The sequence below is a fragment of the Colletes latitarsis genome, chromosome 6, assembly GCF_051014445.1.
Source record: "Colletes latitarsis isolate SP2378_abdomen chromosome 6, iyColLati1, whole genome shotgun sequence".
In the NCBI taxonomy this organism is placed as follows: Eukaryota; Metazoa; Arthropoda; class Insecta; order Hymenoptera; family Colletidae; genus Colletes; species Colletes latitarsis.
This window is the reverse complement of record NC_135139.1, coordinates 13,960,167-13,985,417: the sequence shown is the minus strand read 5'-3', so window position 1 is coordinate 13,985,417 and position 25,251 is coordinate 13,960,167. Positions and strand designations below refer to the sequence as shown.

The following is a 25,251-nucleotide window of genomic DNA, read 5'->3' as shown; positions in this document are numbered from 1 at the left end:
TTGCGTCAGTCATTAGGAACCTTATTCAATGACATATAATTCAGTGAGTTTCGATTAGTTTCGCTTGAAAAAAATTGCAAACATAAAACATAAATAAATCTATGTATAAAATGTCGAAATCAAGAGACTTAAACTTTCTTTTTTAAAAAATCCTTAAAGAGATCAAAAAATGTGAAACTCTAGATTGGAATACCCCCCTTAATATTCCTATGGTATCAAACAGATTAACAAGAAGTTTCAAAGTTCCAATTCAGGCGTTCGAGGCGCAAAGATCCGAGCAATTCCGTTCTCCCAAAGGAAATTAGAGCCATCGCTTCTCCAAAACGAAATCAATAGAAGCAACGGCGGAAGTCAGAAATCGTAACGGTCGCGCGAGCACAAACCGATTAGCAGTTTCGAAGAGGCGACAACAGATCCCTTAATGTTTATCAGGCGCATGCTCTACTTGGTGCTCGAATTGAAACCAGTCCAACGCCAAGCGTCAGCGTATTATTGATCAAAGTATACACGTTCGTACGGTGTCGAAAATCTTCGAAATTACAGACAGCATCGATTATCGGCTCGTTGGCCGATGGATGACTTTTTGTCGCGACGCTGAATCTCGGTTTCGAGCGTCGATTGATGCTGTCGACACGGTGACAACTAACGCGAAAATAAATAAATATATACAGGAGAATAAGTTTTAAGGAGAAAAAGCCTGATGTAGAGTGGCGTATAAGCGAGTTGCCAGAACCGAGGCCACTCTAACGCTCAACGAGGACAGCACTATCGATCGCGTGTGGCACTAACGAGCAATTTCGTGTATTAAAGTCCATATTTTATTGATCACGGATATCGGAAACTTGTGTGTGGTCTACGATATAATGGCCGGCGGACTGCGCTCGTGCAATATTCAGCTTTTTAAAGCGTTTCAATTTGTATCGCGGTGCTTTGATCCTTTGGAAATCTGTAATCGACGAATTAACGGTTGCCCGAGATGAACTGTTTCATTCGAACGATAGATAATTGATAAGACCAACGTATACCGTTTATTTACGTCTATTAGATCGAGTAACTCAATTTTTAAGTGTTCTTTATTAAATATTTCAGTCTTTGAAAATTTTATTTTTATTTAACGACGAACGAATGAATACTTGCAGTCGTTCTTGAGAATTTTTGAAAATACAATTCTCGATTTTTGAAGACTATTTGTCGTGATTTCAAGTATTTTGGAAAGTATGGCAAGGACTTTTTGATCGAGACTCTTACAAAACATGATTCAAACATTAGTAATAATTTAATGAATAAATTTTACTAAAATTTTTACAATGTTCTCAATCTTCGAACACAGCCGAGGAAAATGTACTTCGAAATATGGCATAACAAATGAGTTTATATTGACAGTGAAAAGAATTCATGCGTCAAGATTTTATGCTAAATAAAAACATAGTTCAGGACATTTTCGATTATCGATTATGTAGATAAAAACGCAACAGGCAAAACAATTTGAAATTTAAACATTTGAAAAATGCATTTCCATTCAAGTTTGATGTGCTTCATATTTATTTAAATGTTATTAAAAGAAATCAGTAATTGATCTAAAGATGAAGTGCATTGAATTTTTATTTAAATATATCTTATTTAAAACTGAGGGGGCTGGTGGTTCAAATAAAGATCCGACTATCTACCACACAATTATTAAATGTTTATTCGCGAGTGTGGGTGTGTAGCCACACGTAGGTTAATATTACGAACGTTTTTACCAGACTGCGTTACGACAACATATTTAATAAACTGGCTATGTAACACGACGACGTTTTTACCAGTCTGATACACAACGGGTCTCTAACAGACTGACCGTTACCCCGACTCCTTTTCAGTATACATTTTCTTATCCTAATAGCAAAGGGAGAGAAAAAGAGACAGGACAGAAAGATGGAAAAACGAAATTGGAAAATACTTGGTGTATGGAAAGTTTAGCTACAGCGAAATAGCTCTCTACTAGTTATATCGAGTCCCTCATTATGATATAAAGAGGAATACTGTAAGCAAATAATGCCTTTATCCATATATTATGAAACTATCTGCGTCGTTCCATACAGAGTTGGGATCACCCGAATAATTTAAAAGTTTAATATTTTATAGGCATGTTCGATTGTCATGAATAAACTTGGACTGTTTTAGTAGATTATCATTATTTAAACATTGTTACTGTTTTAATATTATTATTCAAATATCATTATCCGTTTTATTATTAAGAAAGTAATATACAAGAATGAAAGAAATATGTGTGAGTAACGTATTTAAACATTACATCTTGTTATCAGCCTATTATCGGATTACGCACACGGATGAACCGTCAGGGGAAGTGAAGTGGATAATTCTTAGAAGATGATCGATAATCTGTATATATATAGTAATTGATAGTTCCTTAGTCAAATGAATAATGCACCATCAGAGACCATTATTGCTCCCCAATGATAAGTCAAAATAAAGGGAATAATGGATGTAGGAGCATTTATATTGAAAGCATGATTACTCCTCTGAAACTCCAGATGTCTCCAATACACTATGTATCAGTTAATTCGTTTCATAATGAGGGACTTTGCTTGTATCGTTTAGATCTATCATTTATTTCGGACACAGTGATTTAATTTTTTCATTAGAGAGACAGTTCTAATAACGTTTTGGAAACTTTTCCAAGGTAAAGTTTACTGGGTCAGTCTTGTCGATATTTCCAGTTGTGTAACAGTTGAACTTATAATCATAGATTTATTTTGGTATGGTTGTACTCCCAAATATATTAACAATATAAATATTTTTAGTGGCATTGTTCCTTTAAGGAGACTAGGCAATCATATTCTTTGAAAAGAAAGTTTACTTTGAGTATTAAATAGAAAGATACGAATGCAAGTACAGCCTTTTTCTTTTATACGATGCTTATTTGTATTTTAAAAGGCAAGAATATTTGTTCTCGTTAGATATATGTGTGGTAAAAATGGCGCAGAACGTGGTTGATTGGAGTGCCACTTTTAAGATGTACTTGCTCTAATCAGAGGGCCCTGGACTAATGCCACAATGTTTTAACTCTTTAATTGTTCGAAAGCCTGTATAATTCTTTCTTTGTGCCGCAGAGAATTTAGAATAAAAATCCAATAACCTAAGATTTAGTGATTTACACTCATAATAAATATGTATCTCATTTAAATTTTTTCAAGAATTAAGCTCTTTATGAACAAAGTTTTAAAATATATTTCTTCAACATTTGTAAATATTGAAGGTACAAGAAGGATTGACATATATTTATTTCGAATATTTGAAAATATCGAGGATTAAAATAAGGGTTGAAATATATTTATTTTGAATATTTGAGTCGGTCAAATGCAGGAAAATTCGACGACTCTAATGTCGTGGCTCTAATTTCGTGTCCTAGAATCTGATAATTCTTGGGGTGGTTTTCATATCCAGTAGAAGGTGATCACGAATATTCAACGCGCTCGAGGAAAGAAAGCTGCAGGTCACATAGTTGTGTCGGACCGGGAAGGGATAAGAGCTGGTTGAAAGTGGAAACGGGGTGAGTTGTTGGAGTTAGGCTCGAGACTAGGGCGGAGGTGGTTAGGTCAGAATCGATGCCTGCGTCCTTGCTTGGTCTCACTCACGCATCCCATATAAAGGTCGATTCACATCGAACGGAAAGGTTCTCATTGTCGATCGGATATCAGTTTCGATATCAGCGGTCTGCTCCCCCGAAAAATTGGACCAAACGAAATGCTCCGTCGTTGAAATCGTAAAATGAAGAACGTGGAAGTAGTGATAAGCCTTATTCGGTCAATCGACCGACGAGACCTGACGCTTTAATCATTATTCCCATCTATTCACGTTCAGGATAGTTCACATACTTTTACTACGCTCTGTTTATAAAATACTTTTATTCCTAAAATTAATGATTGATGACCACGTGGAATTGTATATCTGTACGTTTTAAAGACACGATACTGGAAACCATACGATAGGATGAAATTGATATTGTGAGAAGGGTTGCTCATGGTAATCAATAACGATATTGCGTTCGTTATTCAAGTTAAATGATAGTGATTTCTGTTCATTTACTGAAGGGTGAATACGATTCATCAGTTTTAAATATAGGGATGATGTATACAGTAATAGTTTTTAAGTTGGGATCCGTAGAAATTTTAAATATTTATTCTCGTTGCACATAGTAAGTCTGAAAATCAAACAAATTTTCTCGTATAGTTTGACGGAATAATTAACAAAATTGACTGATATAAAATTTAACATTTACTGATACTATGTGCGGTTCTAAGTATATTTAAAATACGTCTGACTTAAAAATTAAAATTAACGAATTTAGTCGTTGAATCGAATGTACGCTTCCAGCATAATCAGAATTATGAACTAGGATCGCGAGACGAGCATAATAAAAATCTTAAATCACGGCTGCGTTGTACGAAACGTGGAAATTAATTATTCGTTGACAAAAGTTATGAGGATTGTAGGGGTTCTAGAGATATGTCAGACGGCTTGAATTTTATTATTCACACTGTTTGCACGACGAGTCGTTTAACCGTGAAACCCCCTCAAGGAAGTACCCTTTTGAAAGCTTCAGCAGTAGTTTTTGGCAAGCCGACAACGCTATTATCTTTTCCTGCTTTGTTCGATGGGGCTCCTTTCACGGCGATTCCACTTTCTCAATAAAATGGAACGGCTAACAATAAACCCAAAAGAAAGATTCGACCCTAGACTGTGCGTAAAAGCGCAACTTTAACAATAAACCCGACACAATGTAGCTTATTAAATATTCCACACGTTCCTGAACGTCGATACAATGATTAGCCTCTTTGGTCGACCAAGTTGAAATATTTACACGGCGTTTCAAGCAATGGTAAAAAGTTACAATCGAAGTGCCCATTAAATCGCGCGTTCTTTTCATTGAATAACTTTTAAATTGAATATCGATGGAGCATTTATTTTGGCTGTAAGTTTTGATACGACAGTAACACGAAACTTATGAATTATTATATTATAAGTTTCTGTCCTAACTATCTATTAATTAGTTATTTTATTAAAATAATACAAGCTGATTTATAACGCATTAAATGACAACTATTTGCACAAGATTATTACATAACAATGCACCATCTCATCGTTCGTCAATGATCTTAATATGAATTAAAATACAAATTCTAGTAGGTCACATTAGAATTTTTGTCACGAATTCGAATACATTTTAAATACAAATAATAAGATCAGAATGTATCTTTCAAGTGAAATCTCTAAAATTTGTGTGTTCAATGTGGAATATTATTTCTCAGGATGAACCATATATTTTGGAACATCTTGTAGAAACCCACTGGTTTTGACGTAGACTGCTAGTCGCCGTTTCCCTCTTCCTCCTTTCAAGCGTAGTTCTGTATGCAGACGGCAAGTTTCCTGTTAAGGCTGTTGTTAATAACATTCTGAGACAGCTTCTAAGCTTTCGTGCACTCACTGTGTCCGTTGTGACGAATTTTATTCCGTTCCATCGTTAATTGGAAAACATCTTGATTTATATCTCGTATGATATTCGAGAAAGGTAGAATTATCGAACGTATTATATTTCATTGTACAAGGTTACTCTTGCTACAATATTTAAAAAAATAAATGACTATATCATATTACCACGGGTATACTAATATTTGTTATGATATTTAATAACACAAATGGAGCTTAATATAAACTCATTTTATATAAAGAAAAGCTGATGATTACTAGTTTCGTTTAATTCATGACATCGTTTCTGAATTAATTCGGAAGGAACCAGACCGACGGTATTTTCACTACGAGTTTTCTGCAATTTTTCGATATCTGATCTCCAAGAAGCACATAAAACGTAATTTTCGTTCTGTCCGAGATCTCTGTATAATTCTATCCCCGACTCAAAGGAGTTTTCCATTTATCCAGCACAAGAAAAACTTCGGCGACTTGTCGTCTGGCAAATAAAGTTTCCTATCTCCATCCACTGGAACTTTCGATATTTACGTGACCAATGTGATCTCATACCTCCATAATTTTTCAAACAATGCTGGAAATCAAACTGACGTTTCTTTGTATTTTTTGTTTATACGAGAAATAAAACCAGAGTGCATTTCGGATAAATAATTGATAGACGAAATTCAATAGTCATGTTATAATATTAGGCATTCGATATTTAGTACTCAATGTTCAAGATTCGCTAAGAGGTGTCTCATAATAAAAATAAAATAAGTATATTCAAAATTCAGTACTCGAAACTCTATAACTTAAGACTCAATACTTGGTACTACATACAGGGTGTCCACGCCAAAGTGTGACAATCGCGATATTTCAATAACTATTGATGATACGAAAAAATTGTTTATATGTAAATTGCAGGATAAAATGAGATCTTAGAATTCGAAACTTAGTATTGAACATTTACTATTTGATACTGTGTACTCGAACTATAATATTCATATTTAGGTATTTAGTAGTCTAAGAAAATTCGTTACTGGATATTTATATTAAATATTTGGTATTTAATACTCTAAATAAACACGTGTTAGAGCCAACTCTAAGTTAAAAATTTCAAAGATAAACACACAATTCATCATGGAATACTGTTTTCGAAATATACTATTTAATAAAAAATATATTTCAATTACAATTGAATGGTCTGAAGATTACAAGATAATTGACTCATAAATACCACGTGGTCAAAATAAAGTCCTACAAGCTGTAGGACTTCGATTTCGTATCTTTTCCCTAATTAATACATTTTTTTGAGAAGACTGTTAGAATAAAAACAAGGACTCCCAAGATAAATGTATCACAAGCTGTGTAATTCGAAACAATCCCATAGCAATCTGTGCAGTGTTTCAATGTTAAATGTCCATTTAATTGTCAGTGGATGCACTCGAAGCCCTTAATGTTCTCGTTTATCGTTTCGAAACGCAAACTTCGGCCGTTCCCCGTGACAATAAAAGCGACGCAGTTAGAAGCGAAATGCCGAGTAAATGTTTCTGAACGCATCATTTCGGGACATCGACACTATAATGAAAACCGACAGCGGATAATGCACGAAGTAGTTCCACACTTGTCGTACGAATGAAAACTTGCTGGGTGATAGGTGGATATTGGTCGAATTGATCAGCGATAGACTGCGAGTCGACCATTCGAATCCATTCCCATTCCGTGCCGTTGTGATCGCGTATTGAATTCCTCGTAACGTTGTGACGTTATGACGTTACGACCGTCATTTCGATGTCGGGGCAACGCTTTCTATCCTCGTGATACGACGTACGCTGAAACCACTCGCGTTCGATGCAGTATCGACACGAACTGCGGCAGAAATAATCGGAATAATGGGGTCGATAAACCTGCACAGTTGTTATTCCAAGATGGAAAAATTTCAGATCGAACCGTTAGCCGACCGAAAAACTCGGCTCCATCATTTTAATCACTCATTAAGTTTATTAAAATATAAACATGTATGTAGCTCACTGAGTATTTCAATGTAAATTAAAATGCTATATATATATTTTTCTACATGTTCAATGTGTTTACCACGTCAGTAGTCAACATTTTTTGCGCTGACTAATGTTTATGAGTACTTTGTAATAGTTTATAGGACAGCGATTGATACTGGTAAAGATATTCATTCTTCAGTATTTAAGAATTTAGAAATGATTTATTTGGAACTCTTCATCGCCATGTATCTCCTTTTTATAATGCATTTATAATGTTCATTGTTGATATATTGTTACTATGAGTAACAGTAGAAACATTTCGTAAACGAACTTTACATTTTCTTTTTCAACGTAATATTCACTGTTGAAATATAAGTGTTCACGCCGTTCCTTTTTCTGTAATTTCTCTGTAGCTATTTCCCAAACTTCCAAAGTATCTTTCTCGTTTGTACGTAAACGCACGCCTTACCATAAAATTACTAAACGAATCGCAGGCAGCGCAGCGAAAATTAACCGGGAAATTTTCCAATTAACAGTGCACAACAATTTGACGGAAACGCATTAAATGATCAGGGAGTACCAACAGAGCGGAACGTTGCAAAGTTTCCGAACTAACGTAATTACCATGCCTTTGAATTGCTGAGAGCCACGGCATTTGAACCCGTCTCGTGCAGTCCGGTTGTATCTAATTTACGTGATCTTTATTTCACCGATCGATCTTCCGGATAGCGAGGTCATTTATTACTTCTACAAATGTATTATTGGTGTCGTTTATTCCTATTCAAATATTTAATTCAAGCAAAGTCCTATGACCCATTAAGTCTTTCTAAGTATACTTTCATATAACTCAAAAATTAATTAAAAATTTATTTCCATTATTCACTTTTTCCATATAGCAAGTCGCCACAAAATTATCCGCATAAACTTACAAGTTGATAATATTTTATCATAATGTACCAACATGCGATGTGTTTGATCAATAATTAAGCCACTGTTGGAAGCGGTAAAGCTTCCACTTTGAAATGGTTTTTGGTTTAAGTCGATCTGACTTTTCATTTTGGAGATATCGTAATTTAAATGAAAGGGTAATTTTTTAAATTTCACTATTTCTCACTCCCCACCTTACAATAGTACAGTAACGGCGTACTAAAAATAATAAGGCTTTGTTGGAAGCGGCAAAGCTTCCTCTTTAAAATGGTTTTTGGTTTAAGTCGATCTGACTTTCCGTTTTGGAGATATCATAATTTATGTAAAGGGTAATTTTTTTAATTCGACTATTACTATCTCCGTCTAACATGTTGGACCTCTCCATCGCGCACGTGAGTCGTGACGAGGAAGTCGTAGTATTTCCAAGAATTTACTACGCACTGTTTACTATTTACACGCGCGATCATTGACCTCGCGACGTCAAACTATCGACTTGAAACAAAATTCGTTATATCTCCGGAACTAATTACGCTATCGACTTAAATGACACTCCTTTTAAAAGACGCTTCATCCTCTATCCGACGAACATAACAGCTATTATTATTTATGCTGTCTTCTATGTTTATTTTGTTATTTATTTTGACGTTTTACAGATTGTTCATCCTAACACCGATTTTCCAGGCATTTACACTAATGTGACAAAAAAATGTGTGGAATAAAAATTAACGAGTACTTTAATAAGAACAAAATGTCTATCTCTATTATTCAAACTAACAAAAAAGAAGGTGGTGAAGATGCTGGTGGAACTCTATTAACCGAACAGCTCCGCGACGAGGTTCTACTGTACGTATAAAATTCATGTAAAATTGTATTTATTGACATATAAAAGGTTCCCTTAAACTTCTATTATTCGGTGAATCACGATAAAGCCGATTAATTGAAGTTCCCCAGTGTACATTGGTTTCGGTATAGCTTTGTTGTTGTGCTACCGGTAAAAAAATTATGTTTCAAGTTCGTGAAATCTCGAGGCCATAGATCCTGTTCGATAGGACGGGGGGCTTAATCGAATTCCGAACACAAGCCGCAGTGTTTGCGCAGCCGGGTCATCGGATATCTTCGGTTTGTCGCGGGCCACCGGTGAAATTGACCGCGTAATCATCCGATATCGACGCTTTACCGAGCGCGTTGTAGGCCGTACTCGCGATATTTATACACAATCTGCGACACACGCCGTCGTCCCGTTCATCGAGCGCATTTTATGCCCGTTCCCGCGCACAAAGGCCGCTCGATAGCCGTTTCCATGCCGCGGACTGGTTCTTCCCATTCGATGGCTCGGATGCACTCGGATCGGGTTTTGTTGCCGCGAAAGAATCCAGCGCCGCGGTTTTACAACGATTGGATCGATGCTCGCGAAGATACGTTGCAAATGGATTTTCCTTTTCACGTACCGGAGGCGAAGAGAAGTTCCATGTTTTGTTCGAACGTGTGAAATCGATCGAGGTCAGCACTTTTTTTTTAACCGTCGTCCGCCATTCGGGTCAATCGAGCAAGTTTATTAACGTAGAAACCGTTCGAAATTTCGACCATCGTGCTGAATACACGATCGTACACTTAGAGTTAAATTATTATGAGGAAGGTTCGAAATATTCGAAGGCTGAAACAACGTTTGTTGAATAAAACTTCATAGAAGGAAATGGAGGATCGTTAGATCTAGCTATAGCGATGGCCAACCTACGACATCGTCATTTTTTACTTTTTGAATGAAACAAGATGGTGTTCCAAAAATCAAATTTTGTATAGTAGTTAGAGGTACGTTCTCTAATAAATAGAATAACTAAGTCTGACAGGACGAGGCAGAAAAACACAGAAAGCAGATAACAGTTATAGAAGTTTGTAAAGTTGAATTTTTAAATTTCATTTTCTAAAAAGCGAAGCCTCATATGAATAAATTATATTCTGAACTTTTAACTTATTTTGTCACGAGAAATCATCCCTTACCCGATTGAACACTCTATATACTACTTTGGCTGTTTCATAACTATTTAAATGTGACTTTAATCAGATATTGCACGTATGTAATTATCATCATTGTGTAATGGAGAAAGGGCGCCTAAAATTATTTCTTTTACGGTTTAACGTCTTCTAACGAAAATAAAGTAATCGTTTCTTTTACTGCCATTTTATTCTATATAAAAACTGAAGTTTATACAGTATCGGTTGCATAGACTTTATCGTCAATGTCGAGGCACAATAAACGAAAGAAAGTTTCAACTTTGAATATCTTGAAACAGGATTCGACAGATAGGCCCTTATGTCGAATCACTCCTCATTTAGACCTGAAATCGAAGTTTGACGTTAAATAACTGTTTAATAAAATACCCGATTCGTATGAAATTTATTAACTTTTGTCAACGCTACTCGAAGAATTTTTTAGGCAAGAAAAAATACATTTAGCATTGCTTTGGACGAAATAAATATATTTGTTACCTTCGTACATTGGAGACTTGATAAAAAATACTATTCCATATAGCAATTGAAAATTCTTATATACAATATTAATATAATATTATATAAAAATTTGTACCATTTCATTTAGACCATCGTTAAAAACTTCTATCATCTTTAAATTTTGTCTTGACACTTTGAATTACTTAATAATAAACCAGAAATTAAGATAAATTAATAAAAAGAAACATATTATTATATAATAATGACACAAACATATTTATAAATATTTTGAAGTATTAAGTACAAAGCACAATTTTGATAGATATTTCAGAAGGCCTGAATAATAATCTTGAAATAATATTAATTTGGAAATATAAAATAAAACGATTATAGGTAACAGAAGAATCAAGTGATATATAACATAGTAAGAAAATATTATTTTGTCTCCAATATTTTTACGTGGTAATTAATAGAATACTAAATAGTGAGATGTAAAATAAGTTCCAAATAACCAGTAGCTTAAACTATTTGAGATTTCCGAGTGTAATATCCTTTTAGAAAATGATTTAAATATGACTTACGTAGTCATTTACCTAGTACGTATTGTAAATTTTCCAAAACAACAAACCCACACTTATTTTAAATTCAAGGCCAATAACATGGAGAATAACCTACACAAGCTATTATATTTTCACTCCTCTAAACCCACACTTATGCTTCTTCTTCAAGCCTTATACGAGACTCTTAGGTGCTGCATAATTTCCGTCCAATGACTGTCTCCCAGTCTACCAATCTTTCATGAAAATTGGATAAAAATTAATGCTCCGACTGTCCTAATTTTAGTTCAAATAAGAACACCGTAATCAATGAAAAAGAAAAGTAATCGTTGAAATGGGTATTTTCTGTTACCTGTATACAGGGTGTTCGGCCACCCCTGGGAAAAATTTTAATGGAGGATTCTACAGGCCAAAATAAGACGAAAATCAAGAATACCAATTTGTTGATGGAGGCTCCGTTAAAAAGTTATTAACAATTAAATTCAAAAATTTCAAATCGTTCTGGAAAAATTATTTTCAGTTGCGGGGGTCAATTACAATCATTTTTGGTGAATACATATACTTCCGCAATCCTATCCACTTTCGAGAAAAAAATTCGAGTAAGTGCTGAAAGTTTTGGGTGAAAAAAAAAGACTTTCGAATCGTCTTGAAAAAATTATTTTTAGTTGCAGGGGTCAAATGCAAGCATTTTTGGTCAACAGACATACCCCCGAAATCCTACTCAGTTTCGAGAAAAAAATTCCTTACCGAAAATCTAATTTCTGGCCAGAAATGTTTGCCCGAATTTTCATGCGAATCTTTAAAACGTCATAACTTTTGAACGGATTGGACGATTTTAATGTTTAAAAAAGCAAACTACGCGTATTTTGATGGAGAATATGTACAAATCGCAAAAATATTCGGAAAGTTGGTCCTTGACCCCGCAAAATGAGAAAAATCCCATAAAAATGGTCCAATTTTCAAACAGCCATAACTCCTACAATTGTGAATATATTTCAATGAAACTTTTTTCTGAAGTAGAGCTTATGGGTACCTACAAAAAAGTATTAGACAACTTTTTAATAGGGCGTCAAACAAAATTACTAAAAATGAAAAACAAATTTCTAAGAAAAATCCACAGGGGGTAGGTGCCTAAATTTTTCGGCGAAATTCAAAAATTTGAAATCGTTCTGAAAAAATTATTTCTGGTGGCGGGGGTCAATTACAATCATTTTTGGTGAATAAACATACCCCCAAAATCCTGCGCATTTTCGAGAAAAAATTTCAGTACGGGTGAAACTTTAAACGTTAATAACTCAGTCAAAAAGCCTCAGTCAAAAAATTGATATTCTTGATTTTCGTCTTATTTTGGCCTCTTGAATCCCCCATTAAAATTTTTCCCAGGGGTGGCCGAACATCCTGTATATATTTCTATTAAACGCGAACAAGTTTCTTGAAGCTGTTACGTAAGAACTTCACAGTTTGTTTGTCCTAAAAAAAATTTGTCGCATTCTTTGGAAGGTTTAAAAAATTCGCGACGAGTCCGCGAAGCATTGTTTTCGTTTTTCGAAACGGATCGATCGCCGAGAAAACGACTCGAGCGATTACACAGCGTCAGAATTAACGATTCTTTTAAATTCCCGTTGTTCCGCCGACAGATTGACCGGAAGCCCCGCGGTGAAACAACGGGGTTCTCCAGTTGCCAAGGCGAAACACTCAAAGCCACCCAAGTGTCCCATTAACCATGCTTATTTTCGCTCGATTGAGCCTCAGCTTGCCATTAGCCCCGGTGTAACATTATTACCTGTAACGAGGGAAGCACCTGGTTTCCAGTATCCAATATGCAAAATGCAGTTCGCAGTGTGAAGTGGACTAAAATAAACTCCCACTGCGATAAATTGCATTTCTGCATCCGATACACGAAATGCATACTGCAAGGGTGCGATAAATACCTCGAACACTTCCGGAACTTGTTTACCGATCTGAACGTGAATCGAAAGCAACAACAATATTTGTACGTGTACAATGTCAAAATGTTTCTTGACATTATTTTTGAACACAAAATTTGCGTAAATTAGAGAATTCGTTTGTTTATTTTTGTCAAGTAATGTGGTCAATTTTTTGAACTCAGAAATGAAAGGAGTAATATAAAAGACACTTAATTTTTATTTAAATCAACGATATGTAAAGTAGCCAGAGAAAACAGGTATGTGGTAGAACGTTTACAGTTTTAAAACCAATACGTAGTCTATTTTTCCTTATCGTCTGCTACTACTTTTAATTTACTTGGCACACTTTCTATTAAGCTATGGACAATTTCTGGTTCGATGTTGTACCATTCGTGCTATATGCTAATCTGCTATTCGCGAATGCCCGATGACCGAGTTTCGTTTTTCGCTAGTCTTCTTTTTTAAAACCGATCAGAAGTTTTCAATCGGTTTTAAATTCGGACTCCGAGCTAGCTGTTCCATCGAAGAAAATTTCTGACTCGTTAGCCAGTTTTTTCTACTGATTCAGCTGTGTGACTAGAATTACCATTTTGTCGAAATACGACTTTTTCTTTTTCTTCATAACGAATTTAGTATCTATTTAATGCCTTTAATACGTGTAAAATAACCCCAGCACACGAGGAAACACCTCTTTTCATTGTTTGTTCAATATCAGATAAAAATATTGTACATAGTGCCAAAATGCATTGCAGCAGTTCTAAGTGCTAAAGAATTGTGGACGAAATACTAGTAGGCTATACAATAAAAAAATTTTATTGCTAAGAGTATGACGGAAAACTGCAGCAACGAATCATGCATTCGTGCTGAAAGTTTCTGTTATGTCTACTTGTTGTGTGAACTTAAAAAAATCATTCATAAGGGACTTGTGGTTATTGTGGTCAATTTTTACGCAAACGACCAAGTCATTATTTATGTGTTAGTTACTTAGAAATGTACTAGCAAAAGAAAACAAATATAACATTCGAAGCTTTTGCAAGACGTATTCTTCCTGTTATTGCTTTAACCTAAGCTGCAACTAAATTATAAATGTAATTCTCTTAATGAATTATTTTATTTGATACGTCAAACGTACCTTAACTCGAATGATAAAATTTATTTTTAAAATACTGATAATTGTATTGTAGTAAGTCAGAGATCCATATGAGTAGCTTTCGTAGGATGCATATATGCGTCCCTAACATTCAAAGGGTTAAACAAAATATAGTAAATAAAAGGTCGTTAATGGAGGGTCCGGTCAGTAATGGAGACACTTATCATACGTATCGTAGAATGCATGCGTTTGACAAACAAGACACATATTCTCCAGGCACGGAAATGAAGGGGAACGATAAAGGAAGAGTAAAAAACCTTCAGAGTTGACGCTTACCCCTGAATAGAGAACGAGTTGGGTATCCCGTCCAGGCTTTCTCTGCTCACGTCGTCGACCATGGCGACTTTCAGCTGATGCCCGAAGCTTGGATTCACTAGGTCTTCCCTGAAAGCTTCGCTACGGGCCGTAAGTGCGCCGCTTGTCTGTGGCGAGGGTGTCGCGTTACTACGATCCCCGTCTATGCCGTCCTTGCCCTCCTCGCCAATCACGAGGACCTTCTCCTCTTCGTTGTAGATCTTGAAGTAGGCGATGGTGAGGTATATCACCGAGATTATGAAAGACGGTATCGGAATCGCTATCGCGTACACCAGATTCATGTACACCTGAGGGGAACACGTCGCACGTTTCATCACGGACGCTGATCAACGTATCAGTGAAAAGCAGTAAACGTTGTCTTTAGTCACGATTCCCATAAGGGGAGCCTCAAATTCGACCCTCTTCGAGATTGCGCAGAATCACGTACTTGTGAATAATTATAAACTCTCGAACAGTTTTTCCTGCTTCTTCTCTTCCATATTTTTAAGAATCAATCACGTCAGATTTACGGTTGGATAATAAGAAATTTTGTACACGAGCGACTGTTTGTTTTCATTTGTATGTACTGTGCGTTCGCGAGAAGTTGGCTAGTGGGATAGCACAGGGGATAGGGGAGTACTTTGCTTGCTCCACTTATCCCCACTGTCGACCAATAACGACTGTGGACTCATCAAATTCTAAACTAAAGTGGGGAACCAATCAGACCCGCATTCCTTTCGCTAGTCAACTTCTCGTGGACGCATAGTACTTGCTTGATGGTATAAAAGAAGACTAATAGAGTATACAATGTGTCTCGCGAACTCTGTTCATTTATATATCTTGATTATTTCAAAGAATGCGAGAAAATGTTACTCACAGAAATTGTAGAGTTTAAGAAAGTACATAATGTGGTATAAATGGTATTGCAAATGGAGACGTAGAGAAGATATGGAGGTCAACTTTGTTTTAAACAAAGTATTACAAGCATTTAAATGATTGTTTTCTGAGATTTATGAAGCATTTTGTTTCTTAATACAAGGGAAAAGTACCTTCGAAATGGAAGTGTATGGAAATATATGACTTTCAGTAAGAAGAAGAAAAAAGAAAAAGACACGATTTAGGCTGCTTTTAAAAAGGATTTTTAATGTTGAGTAACTTTCCTAAATGATAGATCGAATACTATAATTCCATAACGTTAATAGGTGACAAGACTTTTCATTTCAATTCGAGAGTTCGGGATTGAGTTACTACCACGACTAAGAGTCTTGATTTGAAACCCATTGAGAATCTATGAAGTATTTTTGGTGTAAAAACATCGATTGCTCACATTGCAAACATTACTCTAAATAATTTGGTTGACAGTGTTCATGATCGGCTATTATAAGCACTTAAAGATAAAATGAAATTTACTAAATATTAAACGAGAAGTAATTGAAATTAAAACTGAGTTCATATTTTTTCAAAAACTAAAATAAAATTTCGTGAGAAAACTTTTGTTTATCGTTTCTCCATTTTGTCTTAGAATATGAAATCACACAAACGGTGTCTCCAACTTTTATTTCATTGCTACGAGAAATATAGGAACGTGGACGAGTTTATAATTATTCAAAGCACTGTGTACCTGCAACAAGCGTAATTTTGAGAAAAGTAGGTAGACAACATTCAAGAAACTCTCTAGTTTGGTACATCCGTGCAATAAAACAATTCCATCAGAGTCTATACGACTAACAATTCTTTGTCACGTCAAATTTAGTTGTAGAAATTTTTCCAATTTCTTTTCTTAGCAAGATTAATTATTATACTATTATCAATCTTGCTTAAACTTGAAGCTAAGTCACCGTGAAACTTAAAAAAAATAGAATTTCAAATTTCCCAAAATCTCGATTTCAGTTGACGCACAACCATCCGAAGGATAAAATTCGACTCAATTTACATGAAATAATTAAGTCTAATGAGAATGAGAGCCGACGACCTCGTTTGTATGAAATAATTAAGTTACAGAATCCCCGATTGAAAGAAAAGTTACATTCTCCGCGAAACTATTTTTGTAAAACACATTCTATTTCTGACATGATATTTCGTTGATGGCGTCGGGATATTACGGTACACCTCGAGGGCGTCGTTAATTTCGGAAATTGACACACGTAGCACTCGGAGTGACAAGCTTTTCCGGCAGATCCGCGATGCTATCGTCGTTTTATAATGGCTCGTCGGGCTCGCGCGGATTCAATTCCAGGGTGGAAAGCGTGGGAGTGAGAAATTTTCTTTTCTTCCGGACAGAGGCACGAGTTTCATCGGGCACGATGGCTTCCGTCTTTGTCATCGGGGCGCTCATACAGCCCGCTTGAAATGCATTGTTCGTCACCGTGCAGGCGGCCACGTTTCCGTAAACGTAACGGAATTCCACTGTGCCTTGCACCCACGCCGCCGGAAAATCGTTTTCCACGCAGAGATGCTACTGGATCGCTGTTTCCATTCACGCCCCTTTCGGCGCGCGGTTTCTTTTCGCGTCGCTCGTTTCAATATGCATCGTCGCGGTTTACAATTAGCGGGATTAATTTCATCGGCCTAGAATTTTATCACGACTGCCTGGTCGGCGTGGCTCGATCGACGAAACCGTGAATTTCACTGCTTTCTCCAATTAATGTAATACTTGAAAATTATTTGTTATGTGGAGAAACGTAGCACACGTTGCTATTATTATTTTTTTCCTCACTTTACTTTTTAAACTATAATTTAACTCTGATATTGAAACGAATGTCAAAATTGACAATTGATGTAAAAGATATTTGAAGTAATGAATATCGTAAATTTTTTGTTCATTCTGCATACATTTCGTTTTTATTTTTATTTAGTTAATAACGATATTACAAAAAAAAAAAGAAAATAAAACTTTAAATGAGTCAATATTTAAGAGATACTATTTTTCCAATCCTCTTGATTAACTTGATTAAGGCGTATGTGTTCCAACAGTCTCTAAATGGTTAATCGAGTCAAATATTTTTTTCCCCTATGTTTCGAATATACGTGAAAAAATGAATAACTCCGTGCAACTGTATTCCTCAGTTTCTTGTTTACTCTCCTCGCATTTCGTCCATGCTTTCCGTAATAACTTCGCGGGACTTGAAAAGGCTCGCAATTGTCTACCTGCATCGTCGTTCTTTCTTCCCATTCAAGCATGCAACGCAATCTCCGTCAATTACTCGAGCTCGCGACTGGCAGTCTTTGTGTCCCAATTAAAGCAGATACGGATCTCCGTTAATAATGAGCACTGTTACGTACTTAACCATTTACGGGAGGGAGGGGGGACGCTTTTGGCTGCATAATGCACTCTGGCCTCAATAGGCACCTGCAGTATCGATTCGTGTTCCGACGTTCCTGTCGACAGTAAACTCGCACAGAAGTCACACACGCGGAGACCACTTTCGCGTGACTTGTACGTAGAAACGCCAGGCGTAAATCGACGGCGTCTAGAACGCGGTAACCCGGTTACACTCGATAGCAAAAGGACACGTCAGTGCGGAAAGATTCGATTTTAATCCTTGTCGATTGCTGTAAAGCCGATTTCGCGGTGTCGTTTATCGACCATTATCTTTCCACCTGTGTAACCAGCTTTGAAACGTCGATTTTTCGCGTTGTCGATACATTGGTACCTATGTACTTCAATGATAGATAGTCGGCATAGAAACAACGGAGAAAGTTCAAACAAATATGTATTTTATTTGTCCTTATTACCAAGTTATAAACATTTCTGTATTTCATTATCGATTCGAGTTGGGCAAATTTTATTCATGAATAACGAATACAGATTTCAAATTCGTTCGTAAATTATAATCCGGGTAAGCAAAAGTTTAAAAGTGTCTTTAAAAGTCGTGTTCTTTAATTTGTATAGATACTGTTTTTTAATTCTTGAGACGTACAGTAGTCCCTCGTTTCAAGACCGAATATTTCCCTGGTAGTAGCATGTGACGCCATCTCTACCATTGTTCTTTTTCCTTTAGTGACTGGCTCCAATGAAATTGTGCGTTTTTATATTTTGCGTTCCATCTTCTTTTGGTTTTATTGATGAAAATTAATCCAAGCATGATTAATTTCAGATTGGTCTTAGTTGTGTGTAAACCGATATACTTCTGAATCACGCCAATCCATTAATAATATTTGTATTTCTTATTGATAAATATTTTCAGCTTTGTATTTAAACTCCTTCTCAGAACAAATAATGTTTAATAGTTTAGAATAATCGAAAATTAAATATGTTTCGATAGTTGAAAGTTGAGACTCTCAACACATATTTTGCTACTTTTAGGAAAGATGAAGTCGTGTCGTTGAAATGAAATCGAGATTCGGGAAGTAAGATCGTAAATATGAAATAAGGATCTCAACAAATTAAAAACTGTAACCACTACTATTTTTCTACGGTTCCTCGATGGATAAAAACCGGTAAGAAATCGGTGAATTAACACGTTGACTGTGTCAGTTCTAACAATCACAATTTTTAATATTCATGAACGAAACAAATAGTGTACACTTATAAGATAGATAAACCTATCTGGAAAATCTCGTTGCAAAATAGCCTTCCTATCATTGAAAAAAAAAAATCATAAAGCGAACCGAAAACGTGACAGTCTAGACAGCAATAGCTCCTTAAATGCAAGAAAAAAAAAAGATTACCCTCGGGGGAAATGATGCGAAGGGCAGAATAAAGCCAACTGAATTATACACGCGAGCACCTCGTGTGGCCGAGTACAAGGCTTCACGCACAGCAACAGAGTGTAAAGCAAACACATAGAGAGAAAATAGAAAAGCTCTGAGACCTGCCACATGTCGAGGTCGCTGATGACTATCCCGGGATCCACTTTCGAGTAGTAACAGCTAAAGTTCTGCCCTATGTTGGCGTACTGCCGGTAGAAAATACTGCAATTCAGCATTGGAGGGTATCCACAGCCTTTTACGTTGGGGAACAGCTTCGCCCCGGTGAAGTACCACTCGGAGTCGTTGCCCATGAGACCTGCGAACTTCGCCTCGTTATCGTCCAGCCGCGGCACACGTCCGCGAACAGATTTCCATACGAGGGAAAGTGGACATTGTTAGAGCGCCTCTAGCCCAGAGTACGCTCGGGCCCGGGTTTGTTTGAGTTTGACGGTTCAAACGACGATGAATTTTGCTCTTTCGTTAGCGGGACGCGCGACGCGGTTACCGCCCACTCGTCGCGGTCGCTCGGTTGTGGTTTCCCTTCGAATCTGTCGCGACACGTTTCCGTGAACAATTCGTCGATGCTTAAAAACTACGTCAAACTAGAATCGATATTTACAACTCGATAGAGACGCAGGTCTCTAAGTTTACTGTTTCCTTTTAATCCGAAGACTTTGAAAGTAACGATTATTGTAGACCTCTGCAATTTACATTTAGAAACGTTGAGATTCGTTTGAATTTCAACTGAATTTCACCGTACGACGGCCGGAGTGCCAAGTCGACGCTTTCTTTTCTTCGCCTTTTCTCGCCTTGTCGGATCGACCGGAACGCCGAGTGTCTGCGAGATATCGAGTCGCCCCTCCCTGAATCGCGAAAACCACTTCCGAGCAGTTGTGTTGCGAACATAAATCGAAAGAGAAAAGAATCGGAGTTCGAAAATACTTATTTTCGTCGACTTGGTCTCCGCTGTTGAACTCGGTTGAAATTCGAATGAATTACATGGTCTCTGAATGTACGTTGTGGAGAAGAGAACACCAGATACGACACCGTAGGACGTTGTCCTATACCTGTAGGGAAGGGTTTCAGCAGTCCAGCATCGTCGTCCTCGGCGAAGTCATCGTCAAGGTCTTCGTCGTAATCGTACTCCCTGAGGGAGCGTTCGTAACGCGGTTTGCCCATCGTCGTGCTGTCTTCGTCATCCTCGACACCTCCTACCGCCCCGCCTCCCTCGCCCTGTCCATCGCTATCCTCGGACGTGTTAGTCGGTAGCTTGTAGTTGACGCGTATTTGCGTGCAATCGTACAGCTCCTTGGTGCAACCCTCTCTACAGGATGTCCATGAACAGTTGCTCGTACCTGGACTCAACGGATCGTTCATGGACTTCGTGATCGAAGAAATTCGTTAACGACGAGATTTACGGGAAGACAAACGAAGATTCCGGGTGACTATCACGACAGAGTTCGATGCACATCGAAAAACTACGGCGACGACTGATGTTCGAACGTGTTTTAGATCGATGATCGTTTGGAGCGTCGCTCGAAGACGATAACAATCCGTGGAACTCGAGAAGCTTGTATTCGAGTATTGTTACAGAAGAGAAGACTAGAACTGCTTGATTCAAGACGTTAGAACGTTTCATAAAAATTGTATCTTATACTCAACGGTGAAAGATCACTTTATAACATTTCGTTGGAACGTGTCTCTAACAGTGTAAAATTCTAAATGTTTGAACCAGAGCTTCGTAAATTTTGTGAATTATTAATCTATACGTTGATACGAGCACAGAATAAAATTAGGATCGAATATTTTATCGTGCTCGTTGGTCTTCGATAAGACAATATCAGTTCGAATTTTCATTCATTTCAAACAATTCTACACCAGTCTACACCAGTCGTGTTATATTTTAAAATTCGTAACTGCAATACGTCGCAAAGAATATTTCGAAAGCAACGGTATAATGATTAGAAGTGTTCGTCGATCAATGAAAAGTAAGTGATTTTTCGACGTGCATCAACGCGCGAAGAAGGTGTCACGATCTCGAGAACTGTGCATGTAAATCGTTTAGTAGTTGCGCGCTAGACACAGAGGCAAAGTTGAGAGAAGAAGAATGCACGAGTGACTTCCTCGAGATTCCCGAAAACAAGAAAACTGTAACAAAGTTTTGAACGTGGTCCCCGAGGCAGGTTACGAAATCCTTGCCCTGACCTCGCCTTCCTCCTCTAAACTTTAACGGAGGAAAGCTCCAACAGCGATGTAGTTGACATACCGGGTCACACTTTTGGATAACGTCCAATCTCCCGGGTCTCCATTTTAGGATGCAAATTGTTAGGATCCGTTCGCTAATTACTCTCGTAGTAACTAATGGCTCGGAAGAACATATAAGACAACTCATAAAATGTGACCCTAAAATAATGAAAGAAAGAACTATTGTAAACCATTATCTGTTCTATCGATTTGTTTTCAGGATACACGATGTTTTTTTGAACACACGGTACTCTCATTAAAATAATTCCCAAATCACAGTGTTTACAAATAACTCGAAAATAAATATAGGATAGCAGTTTGTATGAATTTTCTTTTATTACTTCTACTCGTTTCTTTCTCAATTCACTATTGAAGTTATGCTTATATTTTATAGTATCATCCCGTGTGAAAGCTACGAGGAATTTATAATTTATTAACATATTGATTTACTAGCAATTCTTCTTTTATTATTTCATATGTGAATTTTCTTGAAAAATAATCTTTTTTTTGCACAGAAACAGAGAATCGGAAAAACTTTAGTAATTTAAAAATGATAAAAAAGAAATGAAATGATAATTGTATACCACAATATGGCCTTGAACTTAGGAATTTTAAATCAGATAGTGAAATTCCGCCTAAATACTAATTATTGCAGTGTCACTGCATCATGGATAATAATTCAAATAATTAATTAAGCTTAGCTTGCTGACACATTCCACGTGGCAGTGTATACAGTCTACCCTCGTGCATCTTCTTTCCTCTGTATTCGGTCTCCAAAATCCTGTTCCCGTTAAAATACTACTACGAAACATCAAACAACGAATAATTGCACTTGCAACAATTATTTCCACTCGATTGCAGTGAGAATTGTTAATTGGACGAATAACATCACCGCGAAGTGACACACATTTGAAAATTAAACCTTCGAAGTAGCAGTTTGTACAATATTCAAAATAATTTCGTTAAAAACAGAAAAATTAAACAATGGAATTACTTGATTATTTTTATAGACATATGAAAAGCTTGAATCGCTTTTATAATTATTTGAATACCTTTTTAACTTATTTTTCTAGTTCTTTCGAAACATCAAAGGAATTGCAAATTGTCTACTTAATTCATGCTTAATTTATATCTTGTATTCGCGTGAATTATAGCAACGAACAAAGTAACTGCATATTCAAAGGTTTAATGTATGTGCATAGATACGTGTAAAGTTGTACAAGAGTCATAAAAGTGTTAACACGAAAATTGCGTGCTATAGATCGACGTCAAATTGGAACCAGACGAATATGATTAGCAGAAATTTAAGAAATGATCGAAAGTGTAGAGGGGTGGTTCTGAAAGAGGAGTGACAACCACGACAATTAATAGAATACGAATACCAACAATAACCAACAGAGAACGATTCGGAACACCGCAACGCAACATTCATACACAAGTTTCGAGGTATTAGTTATAAATTCAGTATATGTACGTTAAGGAAGACTACGTGCAACCAACACCAGATTTTATGATTATTCTTCAAACCATTCAGGAATTTATAATAATGAATCCTAAAGATCCAAATAAAATTATCAATGCAAGTATTAAAATAAACTTTCGATCAATTCAAACGAAGAGACTAACCACGTGTTTTTCCCAGACCTATATCTCGCAAAGTTTATCATTTAGTTTGTCCTCGAGGTTAGCAGTTATTGCAACTGTTGGACTTATTCCAGCTTTTCTACGCATTTTAAATATTTTCGAGGTCGCATGCAAGAGAAAAATACGTGACTATTTCCTTGTCTGGATATAAGTACAAGAGAACTCGAATAGTAAATTTCATTTCACATTTCGCAGTTTTTTTAACAGTCAATTCATACACACGATTATAAAGAGTTTGAGAAAATCTTTCTGTCTCATTATTATTAAATATACAATGTTACGAAATGAACTATGTGATGGAGGAGATGTATCAGAAAAGAATTCTTTTGGAATCTTTTATTACAGTCATGTATAATAGAGCATAAGAGATTATAAAATTCAATATTTAATTTTTCTAATATCTCTTATAGTTTCAGAGATATCAAACACATGAAAAATCAGAATTCCTGTGAAGGGTTGAAAACACCTTTAGATCGCACTCAATTTGTGCAAAATTTTTAATTTTTTCGAGTGTAGCAATCACCACGTAAAATACCACTGTATAAATTTTGATGCGTGACAGTTGGAAAATTGCTTTGCCATTAGGTAAAACATTTTCCAATTCTCGACCTAAATGTTTCTATAACTGTTTATATTTCGTTCTATTTATCATCCGTTTTAGTACCCAGTAAAGTATTGCTCTAAAGTGATGACGAACATGCAGCCATCCGTAAATATTTCGAACAATCCTTTCGTTCCCATTAATTCGCACAATACCGTACACGACACGTGTGAAATTAAGCCGTGCTGTCGTTCGAATGATTGAGAAAGAAACCGTGTGTCATCGGACGTGTGCACACACGTGTAGCGACAAGTAGATGTCTGAGTACTCTATCGCGGAGAATACCAGCACCCTACAGCCGCTGGCGTTCGACAGAGGACTTGAAGTGTAAGCACGTTGGCGACGAAAGAACGGAGGGGTTGCACAGGGAGCAGGAATACGTTTGGATCGCTCGAGACCAGCTCGAATACCGTGAATACAAAGACACCAGTTGCGCCGATCTTAGCCCGTCTCCGTCTAGTGGCTCTTTAGTGGCTCTATTACATCGATATATCGATAACGTCGTCGTTTGCCGTGGTTCTAGGCGACGCGTCCAATTTGCGGCATCGTTCCTTATCGCGATGATTTCTATCGATCCCCGGAGAACCGACCGCTAAAGTAATCTCGCGACGGTGCGTCGAAAATAATTTTAAAAAATTTATATCGAGCAAGAAAATGACGAGAAATCGGTTTAAAAATATCCACGGTCGTCTTGGAAAATAAGCAGCGAAACTAAATACGCTTTGGAGAATTATATAATTCTTTTTTATTTGGAGAATAAAATTATTTACTCTACATACGTTATTTTTCTGGTACGAATATCACTATTTACTGTGGTGTGATTCTATTTTAGAATAACCATCGATATTATTTTTAACGTTGATGTGCATAAAAATATGTTTGTAGGACAGTGAAACCCCGATACGCTTGGATATTTCTGATGTGACCGATTTTTAACGAGAAATAAAATTCTCTGCGAAATAAATATACGTTAGACGTCGTCTGTTTCTGTATGTTTGGTGTATTATGCTCGTACGTGTTGATCCTCCAAACATACCGATAGTGGTCTGCGTGGTTTGTTCACGTATGTACGTATTGTATCAGAAACGAAACATCAGAAAACATTTGCGATGATATCGTAGCAACGTGGCGATAATCGATCGCGTGTTTCATAGTATTAAATATTTAAACGTCTTCTACAGTCATGCGTTACCAATGATAATCGATAGCGCGGCTCATAAATAACAAACAATTGTTTAGAAGAAGGATACAGGTATTTCTAGTTTTAAAGCACAAAGATTGTTCGGTAAAAAAAAGTGAAGAG

At 36.5% G+C, this 25,251-nt stretch overlaps 1 protein-coding gene across 3 annotated transcripts in view; it reads right to left on the bottom strand.

The window, feature by feature from the left end:
- Nucleotides 1-25,251, bottom strand: part of LOC143343063 (cilia- and flagella-associated protein 298) — a 132,744-nt gene that overhangs the window by 8,112 nt on the left and 99,381 nt on the right. The window contains exons 3-6 of one of the 3 annotated variants that reach the window (XM_076767578.1): nucleotides 20,527-20,814; nucleotides 19,582-19,775; nucleotides 14,750-15,075; nucleotides 10,605-10,726 (exon numbers count right to left, since the gene is read on the bottom strand). The exons of 1 other annotated variant lie outside the window; for it this stretch is intronic. In XM_076767578.1, coding sequence (XP_076623693.1) covers nucleotides 10,717-10,726; nucleotides 14,750-15,075; nucleotides 19,582-19,775; nucleotides 20,527-20,814 — 818 coding nt within the window. In that variant the 3' untranslated portion in view covers nucleotides 10,605-10,716. Of the gene's footprint in view, nucleotides 1-10,604; nucleotides 10,727-14,749; nucleotides 15,076-19,581; nucleotides 19,776-20,526; nucleotides 20,815-25,251 lie in introns of those variants that run through there. One more of the 3 variants, XM_076767577.1, reaches the window with a different exon arrangement.